General features: G+C 47.0%; 1 protein-coding gene across 1 annotated transcript in view; it reads left to right on the top strand.

Annotated features, from left to right (window-relative positions):
- The window catches only part of LOC134908901 (cytochrome P450 2K1-like), a 97,345-nt gene that overhangs the window by 60,592 nt on the left and 23,502 nt on the right, over positions 1–13,251 (top strand). Inside the window, exons 7-8 of the mRNA XM_063915128.1 lie at positions 4,255–4,396; positions 9,190–9,374. Of these exons, the coding sequence (XP_063771198.1) occupies positions 4,255–4,396; positions 9,190–9,374 (327 nt within the window). The remainder of the gene's footprint in view (positions 1–4,254; positions 4,397–9,189; positions 9,375–13,251) is intronic.

The raw sequence follows: 13,251 nt of genomic DNA, 5'->3' as shown, positions 1-13,251 counted from the left end.
GGAATTATATGCCAGTAATATATCAATAGCAATGGCCTACTGTACTGTACTATGGCCCTCATTCCGAGTTGTTCGCTCGTTGCCGAGTTTCGCTATATTGCGATTAGTCGCTTACTGCGCATGCGCAAGGTTCGCAGAGCGCATGCGCTTAGTTATTTTACTCAAAAGTTAGGTATTTTACTCACGGCATAACGAGGATTTTTCATCGTTCTGGTGATCGGAGTGTGATTGACAGGAAGTGGGTGTTTCTTGGTGGAAACTGGCCGTTTTATGGGTGTGTGCGAAAAAACGCTGCCGTTTCTGGGAAAAACGCGGGAGTGGCTGGAGAAACGTGGGAGTGTCTGGGCGAACGCTGGGTGTGTTTGTGACGTCAAACCAGGAACGAAACTGACTGAACTGATCGCAGTGGCAGAGTAAGTCCCGAGCTACTCAGAAACTGCAAAGAAATTTCTATTCGCAATTATGCAAAGCTAAGATTCACTCCCAGTAGGCGGCATCTTAGCGTGTGCAAAGCTGCTAAAAGCAGCTAGCGAGCGAACAACTCGGAATGAGGGCCTATATATGTATACTGTTGGTCACCAAAATGCTGCACTGTAATACTATATATACTGCTCACAAAAATGCAGCACAGATATGGAATGGATAATTGCAGTGACACAGAGCTGCAAGATACAGCAATGGCCTACTGTACAACTATATACTGTTGGTCACCAAAATGCTGCACTGTAATACTATATATACTGCTCACAAAAATGCCGCACAGATATGGAATGGATGCTTGCAGTGACACAGAGCTACAAGATACAGCAATGGCCTACTGTACTGTACTACTATTATACTGGTGGTCCCCAGTCCCCACAATAAAGCACACTGAGCACAGAGATTTGCAGCACACTGAGCACAGATATTTGCAGCACACTGAGCACAGATTACGGAGCTTTTCAGGGAGAGAACGCAGCCACGTCCTCTCCGTTCAATCTCCAATGCACGATTGAAAATGGCGGCGACGCGCAGCTCTTTATATAGAATACGAATCTCGCGAGAATCCGACAGCAGGATGATGACATTCGGGCGCGTTCAGGTTAACCGAGCAAGGCAGGAAGATCCGAGGCTGCCTCAGAACCGTGTAAAATAGGTGAAGTTCGGGGGGGTTCGGATCTCGGAGAACCGAACCCGCTCATCTCTAATATATACACATGTGTATATATATACATATACACACACAAACCCAACACACACATATGATATATATACATGTGTATATATACGTGTACTGTATGTATGTATATATATATATAAATATGTATATATGTATGCATGTTTAATATGCTATGTGTATGTGTGTGTGTATAAATATATATATATATATATATATATATATATGTTTGTGTGTATACGGTATATATATATGTGTAGATATGTATATGTGTGTGTATATATATATACACACACACACACACACACACACACACACACACACTAGTTTTACGGACCCAGCATATACTAGGTCGCCTCAGTCCTCACCCCCATGCTTGGCTCCACCCAGTTCTGGAGCCCTCCCCATCCCATGCAGATCCAGCGTTTGCCACTGGGTGGGATGTACAAAAGCCGAAAATGCAGCAAAAACTCATAAGATCCTGTCTTCAGCATTTTGGCCGCATTTCCATATGTACCAAGCTCTGGAATGAGATACATTCCGGAGCTTGGACTCGGTGGCTAACGCCATCTGTATGCGGCATTACCCAGTAGAGGACTTTAGGGTTCTTTTTGCATTTACCCCTGAGGGGGATCCAATCAGATGCCTGAGTCGCATTGCGCACGCATCCCAATTGTGTCATGCAGAGCCGCAAGGACACAGTCAGGAGACCTGGTTGGTGGCGGGTGTCTTAGTGCGTGCACGGAAGTGGTCTGTCTTACGGGCGTGTTATGGGAGTGTTTCGGGTGTGACGGTGAAAGTGGTTGTGTAGACGGATGCTGGACCGCTCACATAGGAAGCCATACATGGACGGATAAACTGCACCTGTCTTAGGACTGCTGCAAGTTTGGATGGTGCCACTGTCACGCTAAACAGCCCCTCTTGGCACTTCAGGTTGCGTGAGAATGTTCAATCAGATCGAACAGTAGACAGAAGGAGTGTGACTATGATGCACAAGAAGACTCTACTAATTAATTTAATATACTGTATGACACTTGTATATTTGTGTGCCACTGAGTCTCTGAATCTGTACACAAAGTGCTACAATGTAGCAGCTGCAGCTTTTTTCCAATACAAGTTCTATTTTGCTCTGTATACAGACTGTGTCACACACAATGTGCAATTATCACATATACTGTATCACATTAATCAGCCCAGTCTCCTCGTACGTCCTAGTCAGGGGCGTAGCTATGCGCATTGGGGCCCCATAGCACAGTTAGCCAGCCCCCCCCCTCCTCCCTTCCGCTCTGCTCCGCCCCGCCCGACTGCAAGAGGCACCCTCTCCCAGCGGGTGGGCACTCCCATATAGGGCGCCGTTTTCTGAAGTGTGCTGCTGCCTCATCTGCTGCTCTCCCGGCCGGCTCCATCTAGAGGAGGAGGAGGTGGACGCTGAGAGGAGGAGTGGTGCCCGTGGTCCAGTGATGTCCCTACAGACTCACCTACGCCTCCTCCCAGCGTTAGTTAGGACTCAGGAGAGGCGGAGCCATTCGGGTGAGCAGCAGCACAGCTTGAGCACACTTCTAGTGTAAAAGCAGCCAGCGCCGGGGCTAAGCAGCTAGGTGCAGGGGAAGGGCAGGGCCCCAGAGACGACTCGGGCCCCATAGCAACCGCATCCCCTGCACCTATGGTAGCTACGCCCATGGTCCTATTCACATTACAGTGATTAAGATACATTTTTGGAAAAAAAGGTCACCCAAAGTTAACAGAGCTGGACGGGACCTGGCTGCTCACTCACGCCAGGCCTCTTGTACTACATGGCGTATTCTGGCTAGATGTATGAGGACGCATCTGTACCTGTATTGAGAAATGTGATCTTTTTCAGATTTACTATAGGCAAATTGTAAAATAATGCAGAGTGAGCCTCACAAAATGAACGCCATCTTCAGATAGAGGCCTCCCTGCGTTCTGCAGGTGGGAGCTTTGTGCCGTGCACACAGGCACAGCAGGCAGATGAGATGACAGTGAGCGATGAGTGAGCTGCACGGAGATCTATTAAGCAGCTCACCCATCCCTCATTCAACAGATGGGTCACCTAGCTGCATGTAGAAAGAAAATCAAAATGTAATAGAAAAAAAAAAAAATAGCTTACCTGTATCCCAGGATCGGTGATCAGTGAGTTCCTTCTGTAACCCGGTCAGCTGATCTGTGTGCTCAGCTGAGGTGTAGTGGATGTCCCGGCCGGCACCTCAGCTGACCATGGATTGTGATAAATAGCTCCCTTAAAGAAAAGAAGCTTTCTAGATTTCACAGTTTGCAAGCTAAATAGTGAGGTGGGATAAGTATACCATCCTGCGCCACATGGTATCATTCTCTCCTCTCCATAGGCCCACAAATGTCAGAAAACCAGCGAACCAGGACAGCTCATGCGAAAATCAGCTGTCATGGTGAAGATGTCCCCAAAGCTAGGAAGGTATCCTAAAACCCTTTGCCCTTGAGGCCATATTAAACTACAAAAGTTTGCCGCTCCCTTTAGGGCCATGGAAATGGTGTTGTATTTGTGAAATCTAGATAATCTAAATATGTCAAATGCCGCCGATACTAAACTGGTACAAACTGATTTCAAATAATGGGCCTAATTCAGTGGGGGGGCCTATGATGTAACATGTGCAGAAAGAGTTAGATTTGGGTGGGGTGTGTTCAAACTGAAATCTAAATTGCAGTGTAAAAATAAAGCAGCCAGTATTTACCCTGCATAGAAACAAAACAACCCTCCCGAATCTAACTCTGCACATGTTACATCTGCCCCCCCCCCCCTGCAGTGCACATGGTTTTGCCCATTAGCTAACAAATTTGCTGCTGCGATCAACTCTGAATTACCCGCTATGTTTTCTAATGTGTTCCTGAAAGTTCTCATAGTTGTGAGTGTAAATAGTGGGTAATACAACTTTAGAACAAATTGAATGTGGATTTGTAGAAATTGATATATTATAAGATGCATATAGGAACTGCTAAGGTATAACATTGATCTTTAATTTTCCCCAAATATACATCGTTGTACAGAGAAAACCTTTTTGTATTGTTTTTTCCCCAGTAAATGTGCAAAATGTATTTTTTTCCAGGAAAAATCTGATCCCAGGACATATTTCCATGAAACTAATCTTCTGACTGTTGTGACGAGTCTCTTTATGGCTGGGACAGAAACCACTGCGGTCACCATCCGCTGGGCCATCACGTATATGATACAGAACCCGGAAATTCAGAGTAAGAGTCCTTTCATCTTATTCTGCATAACTGCTTTGATCATGTCTGTCCATGGGCCTTTTATACAACGAGGGGTCCCATGTGCAATGTGCATAGCAGATGTGAGCAAGAAGCTTAGTTGATTTCAAACCAGAGTAGGTTTTATTGATGATAACATATGTCAAAATAATAAGGTATAAATCTCTAATTGGCTATGTACTGTATAGCTGTAAAGCACTGTCCCGCTCCAATAAGACAGTGATAAGCTTGGGAACATGCAGACCCTTTTATAGAGCCAAGTAATCAATATGCACCTGCAGTCTAATTAGCCTGACCTTTACATCGTCTGGTGCCTCAGACATGTGATGTTTGTGAAGCTGATGAGTCAATCACAATTAACATATACAGATGATGTTATTAAGGCTGATGAGTCATGAACAATGACACTAAGTTAAAAGACAGCTCGTAGCATTCAACCATTTAACTACATGTCAATACAATCCCCATGCAAGTCCCCCTTGAGCCAGCACATGCACAGTGAAGACTCCTTGTGCAATATGCCAGAGTCTGCAGTGCATGCCTCTGAGAAAATGGAGTCAGCACCATTTTTACAGTGATTTTTGCTACTGTGCATGCGCATATCTTCAGGAAAAAGTGACATTGGCATCATTTAACCCAGTAATTTCTTCAGCAGTGGCAGCAAGGTGAGTACATTCACGAAGAAAACAGGATTTTAATACCTACCGGTAAATCCTTTTCTCCTAGTCCGTAGAGGATGCTGGGGTCCACTTCAGTACCATGGGGTATAGACGGTTCCGCAGGAGCCATGGACACTTTAAGACTTTTCAAGGGTGTGAACTGGCTCCTCCCTCTATGCCCCTCCTCCAGACCTCAGTATAGGAACTGTGCCCAGGGAGACGGACATTTCGAGGAAAGGATTTACTTTTAAACAAACGGTGAGATTCATACCAGCTCACACATCAACCATGCCGCACAACATGGCATTCAACTTAACACATGCCAATGGGCATGAACAATTGCAGCAACATGCTGAAAATAATCGTAACACAACACTCGTGTAACTACAAAACTAACAACTGCAGGTAAAGTACGCACTGGGTCGGGTGCCCAGCATCCTCTACGGACTAGGAGAAAAGGATTTACCGGTAGGTATTTAAATCCAGTTTTCTCATACGTCCTAGAGGATGCTGGGGTCCACTTCAGTACCATGGGGTTATACCAAAGCTCCAGTACGGGCGGGAGAGTGCGGATGACCCTGCAGCACCGATTGACCAAACTTGAGGTCCTCATCGGCCAAGGTGTCAAACTTGTAAAACTTTGCAAACGTGTTTGCCCCTGACCAAGTAGCTGCTTGGCAAAGTTGTAACGGCGAGACCCCCCGGGCAGCCACCCAGGGTGAGCCCACCTTTCTAGTAGAATGGGCATTTACCGACTTCGGTATCGGCAATCCTGCCGTGGAATGAGCATGCTGAATCGTCCCTCTGATCCAGCGCGTAATGGTCTGCTTAGAAGCAGGACACCCAATCTTGTTGGCAGCATACAAGATAAACAGAGCCTCTGTTTTCCGAATCCTAGCTGTTCTTGCGACATAAATTTTCAAAGCTCTAACCACATCAAGAGACTTTGACGCAGTGAAGGTGTCAGAAGCCACTGGCCCCACAATAGGCTGGTATGTATGGAAAGACGAAACCACCTTCGAAAGAAATTGTTGGCGAGTTCTCAACTCTGCCCTATCTTTATGGAAGATCTGGTAAGGGCTCTTGTGAGACAAGGCCCCCAACTCAGACACCCGCCTTGCGGATGCCAAGGCCAATAGCGTGACCACTTTCCAAGTGAGAAACTTCAACTCTATCTCCTGTAGAGGTTCAAACCAATCCGATTGAAGGAATTGCAACACCACATTAAGGTCCCATGGTGCCACCGGAGGCACAAATGGAGGTTGGATGTGCAGCACCCCTTTCACGAACGTCTGAACTTCTGGAAGGGAGGCCAATTGTCCCGCTCCAATAACACAGTGATAAGCTTGGGAACATGCAGACCCTTTTATAGAGCCAAGTAATCAATATGCACCTGCAGTCTAATTAGGCTGACCTTTACATCGTCTGGTGCCTCAGACATGTGATGTTTGTGAAGCTGATGAGTCAATCACAATTAACATATACAGATGATGTTATTGAGGCTGATGAGTCATGAACAATGACACTAAGTTAAAAGACAGCATGTAGCATTCAACCATTTAACTACATGTCAATACAATCTCCATGCAAGTCCCCCTTGAGCCAGCACATGCACAGTGAAGACTCCTTGTGCAATATGCCAGAGTCTGCAGTGCATGCCTCTGAGAAAATGGAGTCAGCACCATTTTTACAGTGATTTTTGCTACTGTGCATGTGCATATCTTCAGGAAAAAGTGACATTGGCATCATTTAACCCAGTAATTTCTTCAGCAGTGGCAGCAAGGTGAGTACATTCACGAAGAAAACAGGATTTTAATACCTACCGGTAAATCCTTTTCTCCTAGTCCGTAGAGGATGCTGGGGTCCACTTCAGTACCATGGGGTATAGACGGTTTCGCAGGAGCCATGGACACTTTAAGACTTTTCAAGGGTGTGAACTGGCTCCTCCCTCTATGCCCCTCCTCCAGACCTCAGTATAGGAACTGTGCCCAGGGAGACGGACATTTCGAGGAAAGGATTTACTTTTAAACAAACAGTGAGATTCATACCAGCTCACACATCAACCATGCCGCACAACATGGCATTCAACTTAACACATGCCAATGGGCATGAACAATTGCAGCAACATGCTGAAAATAATCGTAACACAACACTCGTGTAACTACAAAACTAACAACTGCAGGTAAAGTACGCACTGGGTCGGGTGCCCAGCATCCTCTACGGACTAGGAGAAAAGGATTTACCGGTAGGTATTTAAATCCTGTTTTCTCATACGTCCTAGAGGATGCTGGGGTCCACTTCAGTACCATGGGGTTATACCAAAGCTCCAGTACGGGCGGGAGAGTGCGGATGACCCTGCAGCACCGATTGACCAAACTTGAGGTCCTCATCGGCCAAGGTGTCAAACTTGTAAAACTTTGCAAACGTGTTTGCCCCTGACCAAGTAGCTGCTTGGCAAAGTTGTAACGGCGAGACCCCCCGGGCAGCCACCCAGGGTGAGCCCACCTTTCTAGTAGAATGGGCATTTACCGACTTCGGTATCGAAATCCTGCCGTGGAATGAGTATGCTGAATCGTCCCTCTGATCCAGCGCGCAATGGTCTGCTTAGAAGCAGGACACCCAATCTTGTTGGGAGCATACAAGATAAACAGAGCCTCTGTTTTCCGAATCCTAGCTGTTCTTGCGACATAAATTTTCAAAGCTCTAACCACATCAAGAGACTTTGACGCAGTGAAGGTGTCAGAAGCCACTGGCCCCACAATAGGCTGGTATGTATGGAAAGACGAAACCACCTTCGGAAGAAATTGTTGGCGAGTTCTCAACTCTGCCCTATCTTCATGGAAGATCAGGTAAGGGCTCTTGTGAGACAAGGCCCCCAACTCAGACACCCGCCTTGCGGATGCCAAGGCCAATAGCGTGACCACTTTCCAAGTGAGAAACTTCAACTCTATCTCCTGTAGAGGTTCAAACAATCTGATTGAAGGAATTGCAACACCACATTAAGGTCCCATGGTGCAACCGGAGGCACAAATGGAGGTTGGATGTGCAGCACCCCTTTCACGAACGTCTGAACTTCTGGAAGGGAGGCCAATTGTTTTTGAAAGAAAACCGATAAGGCCGAAATCTGGACCTTGATTGAACCCAGTCTTAGGCCCACATCCACACCAGCCTGCAGAAAATGGAAAAAACGTCCCAAGTGAAACTCTTCCGTAGGAGCCTTCTTGGATTCACACCAAGACACATATTTTCTCCAAATACGGTGGTAATGTCTAGACTTTACTCCTTTCCTGGCCTGAATAAGAGTGGGGATGACTTCTTTGAGAATACCCTTTCGGGCTAGGATCCGGCGCTCAACAGCCATGCCGTCAAACGTAACCGCGGTAAGTCTTGATACACGCACGGCCCCTGCAGCAGCAGGTCCTCGCGAAGAGGAAGAGGCCGAGGATCTTCTATGAGCAACTCCTAAAGATCTGGATACCACGCCCTCCTTGGCCAGTCTGGGACAATGAGGATCGCTCGAACCCTTGTTCTTCTTATGAGCTTGAGAACTTTTGGTATCAGTGGAAGTGGAGGGAAGACATACACTGACCGAAACACCCACTGTGACACCAGTGCATCCACTGCAATTATTTGAGGGTCTCTCGACCTGGAACAATATCTCTGAAGCTTCTTGTTGAGACGAGATGCCATCATGTCTACTTGAGGAACTCCCCAAAGACTTGTCACCTTTCCATGTTGACATTTTGACCCTGTCGACCTTTTCTACTGTCTACCTATTCCATGTTGACCTATTCCATGACCTATTGACTGTAGACCTTTTTAGTGTAGATCTAATAATCCACACCCGTAAATGACAGCTCTGCTGAGAAAAGGACACATATTGGAAACATGTTTGCGTTGAAGTCACCAGAAGCTGCAGCTTCTATGGAAAAAAATTTCAGAGTGGAAGAAAATCTAAATGAAAGATCTAGTAAAGAAGATGGGCTGGAATAGTAGGGATAATGGAGGAATTATTAGGCTCACACATTTATACACACATTTATACACACATTTTATATAGAGAAACAAAAAATGTAACTAATATACATATTTTTTTTCCCCTTCCATGTCTGTTAGAAAAGGTCCATGAAGAAATTGATAAAGTGATTGGGTCAGCGCAGCCACGAATCGAGCACCGTAAGACTATGCCCTATACCAACGCAGTCATCCATGAGACGCAGAGATTCGCCAATATTCTGCCCATGAACCTGCCGCGGGAGACTACAAGAGATGTTATATTCCAGGGCTACTATTTACCAAAGGTTCTTATTGTTATGACGTATAGCCGATTACATATATGGGAGTAAATTTGAGAGAGACGTCATTTTCTCTTTTTTAAAATGGGAATTTTGTATGAAATATTTCACAGGGTTGGGGTTGAAATGCCAGCGTTTAGAGTGCCAGCGGTCAAAATACCAACCGTGGCATCCCTATTGTTGGAATTCTAACTAACTCCCCTTAACCCCAACCCTCCCTTCCCGCAGCCTAAACCTAACCCTTGTCAGTGGTTCCTAACCTCCCCTTTCTGCAAACTAGACTTAAACCACCACCACCACCCCCCACCCGGCAGCCTAACCCTGATGTCCCTGAATGGAACCCTTCCTTTTTACTGAGGTTCTATATTCAGAGTAAATGTTGTGGGCTGGTGTAGGGCTGGGGAAGGAGACCTGCAATCCATACCCTGAAGGACAGTGTCTACAGGACACAGCTGCCTACCATCAGGTCTCTAACTGAACTTGTGTCAGTGAATGTCTTAGTTGCCGGGGTGTGCGATTTACCTATAGCCCTCCCTTATAGGGATTGGTTGCTGCTCCAGGTACTGGTAAGCTAGCCTAACTCCTGAAGCGAGTGGTCAGCCATTTTATGAAGAGGGCTACTGTCTGGGCAGGAGCTGTACAGGAAATGTTCCACCTGAAAAAGACCCAGGCTGTACACACCTTTTCTCTTTGCAATGACCTATAATACTATGGGGGAGATGTAGTAAGTCTTAGAGGGTGATATAGTGGAGAGAGATAAAGTACTAGCCAATCCAGTGGCGTGGCCCAGGTGCAGAAAATAGAATTTTAATTACCTACCGGTAAATCCTTTTCTCGTAGTGCGTAGAGGATGCTGGGGTCCACATTAGTACCATGGGGTATAGACGGGTCCCTTGGGAGCCATGGGCACTTTAATAGTTTAATAGTGTGAGCTGGCTCCTCCCACTATGCCCCTCCTACCAGACTCAGTCTAGAAACTGTGCCCGAGGAGACGGACATACTTCGAGAGAAGGAAATACACAGATAGTGGTGAGATTCATACCAGCTCACACATAACAACAGAAAACCAAGCTAACCAGCTTGAATCAAGTCAGCAACCGCTGAACAATATTACTTAACCAAGTAACAATACAGTACTTAACCAAGTAACAACGCAATACTTAACTAAGTAAAAAATGCAGGAAAACTAAGCGCTGGGCGGGAGCCCAGCATCCTCTACAGACTACGAGAAAAGGATTTACCGGTAGGTAATTAAAATCCTATTTTCTCTTACGTCCTAGAGGAATCTGGGGTCCACATTAGTACCATGGGGATGTACCAAAGCTCCCAGTACAGGAGGGAGAGCGCGGAGGCTCCTGCAGAACCGATTGACCAAACTGAAGGTCTTCAGAGGCCAAAGTATCGAACTTGTAGAACTTAGTAAACGTGTTCGATCCTGACCAAGTAGCCGCTCGGCAAAGTTGTAAAGCCGAGACACCCCTGGCAGCCGCCCAGGAAGAACCCACTTTACGAGTAGAGTGGGCCTTTACGGATTTTGGACACGGCAAGCCTGCCATAGAATAAGCATGCTGGATAGTACACCTGATCCAGGGAGAAATCGTCTGCTTAGAAGCAGGCCACCCAACCTTGTTGGGATCATAAAGGACAAACAGAGCGTCCGACTTTCTGTGACGAGAAGTTCTCTTCGCATAAATCTTCAAAGCCTTTACAACATCCACAGATTATGAAGTAATTGAAGAGTCTGTAGCCACTGGCACCACAATAGGTTGGTTGATATGAAAAGCCGACACAACCTTTGGACGAAATTGCTGACGCGTCCTGAGCTCAGCTCAATCTTCATGGAAAATCAAGTAGGGCCTTGCAGGACAATGCCCCTAATTCCTACACACGTCTAGCAGATGCTAATGCCAATAGTGTGACCGCCTTCCAAGTAAGGAACTTGACATCAATCTCCTGTAAAGGTTCGAACCAATCCAACTGCAGGAACTGCAGCACCACATTAAGATCCCAAGGTGCCGTAGGAGGCACAAATGGAGGCTGGATGTGCAGAACCCCTTTCAGGAAAGTCTGAACCTCAGGGAGGGCAGCCAATTATTTCTGGAAGAAAATGGGCAAGGACGAAATCTGGACTTTTATTGAGCCCAACCTCAGGCCCACATCCACACCTGCTTGCAGAAAGAGGAGAAACCGCCCTAGTTGAAACTCCACCATAGGAAACTTCTTGGACTCGCACCAAGACACATACTTTGTCCAAATTCGATGGTAATGTTTAGAAGTTACTCCTTTCCTAGCCTGTATCAGGGTAGGAATAACCTTGTTCGGAATGCCCTTCCGAGCTAAGATCTGGCGTTCAACCTCCAAGCCGTCAAACGTAGCTGTGGTAAGTCTTGATAAGTGAATGGCCACTGTTGCAGAAGGTCCTTTCAAAGAGGAAGAGGCCTCGGATCTTCCAACAGTAACTCAAGAAGATCCGCGTACCAAGCCCATCTTGGCCAGTTCGGAGTAATGAGGATTGCCTGAACTCTTGTTCTTCTTATTAGTTTAAGAATCCTTGGGATGAGTGGAAGTGGAGGGAACACATACACTGACTTGAACACCCACGGAGTTACCAGGGCGTCCACTGCCACTGCCTGTGGGTCCCTCGACCTGGAACAGTACCTCCGAAGCTTCTTGTTGAGACGGGAGGCCATCATGTCTATTTGAGGTACGCCCCAAAGACTTGACACCTCTGTGAACACCTCTGAGTGGAGGCCCCACTCTCCCGGATGGAGATCTTGTCTGCTGAGGAAATCCGCTTTCTAGTTGTCCACTCCCGGAATGAAGATTGCTGACAGCGCCACTGCGTGCTTTTCCGCCCAGAGGATTATTTTTGTTACCTCTGACATTGCAGCTCTGCTCTTCATTCCGCCTTGTTGGTTTATGTAGGCCACTGTCGTTACATTGTCCGATTGAACCTGAATGGCCTTATCTTTCAGAAGATGTGTGTCACACACCAGAGGCGGCGTTCGCCGCGCTTACCCCTGCGTGTCTGCTGGTCGGTGTTGCGGCCTCTGCCTTCGGTGGGCCACGGGCTCCGGCGTCTGGCTGGCGCGGCTCCCGGCGGTTCTCCGGGGCATGGGCGCCGCCATGACACCCGGCATCACATGGACGGGGGGCAGGTGACGTCATCAGACTGCTCCGCCAATCCAGCGGTGTCGGGGGAATTCAAAGTCAGACGCCGAACGGAGCCTCAGTGCCTGAGTATCGTCTTTCCCTGACGTAGATGCCAGCGCTCTTGTTCCCGGCAAGGATCTCTGCAGTTGTACCCCAGTGTCTCCGGCATTTCCAGCTGCCAGTTCGCTGCACCGGTTCCAGTGTATTCAGCGGCGGGTATATCTCTCTCCGGTCCAGTTACCAGTGCTCCTAGGAATCAGCGTGGCTGTGGGCCTAAATCACCGTTCTCAAGTTCTGCGAATCAACAGCGTCTTAAACCCCTGCACTTCAGTTCCTCACATCATCAGCGTCTCAGTCACCATTCTCAAGTTCTACAAATTAACAGCGTCTAAAACCCCTGCACTTCAGTTCTTCACATCATCAGCGTCTCAGTCACCGTTCTCAAGTTCTACAAATTAACAGCGTCTAAAACCCCTGCACTTCAGTTCTTCACATCATCAGCGTCTCAGTCACCGTTCTCAAGTTCTACAAATTAACAGCGTCTAAAACCCCTGCACTTCAGTTCTTCACATCATCAGCGTCTCAGTCACCGTTCACAAGTTCTACAAATCAACAGCGTCTAAAACCCCTGCACTTCAGTTCTTCACATCATCAGCGTCTCTGTCACCGCTCACAAGTTCTACAAATTAACAGCGTCTAAAACCCCTGCACTTCAGTTCTTCACATCATC

This window comes from Pseudophryne corroboree, chromosome 4 (assembly GCF_028390025.1).
Source record: "Pseudophryne corroboree isolate aPseCor3 chromosome 4, aPseCor3.hap2, whole genome shotgun sequence".
NCBI lineage: Eukaryota > Metazoa > Chordata > Amphibia > Anura > Myobatrachidae > Pseudophryne > Pseudophryne corroboree.
The sequence above is the reverse complement of the archived record's forward strand: the minus strand, read 5'-3'. Positions and strand labels throughout refer to the sequence as shown.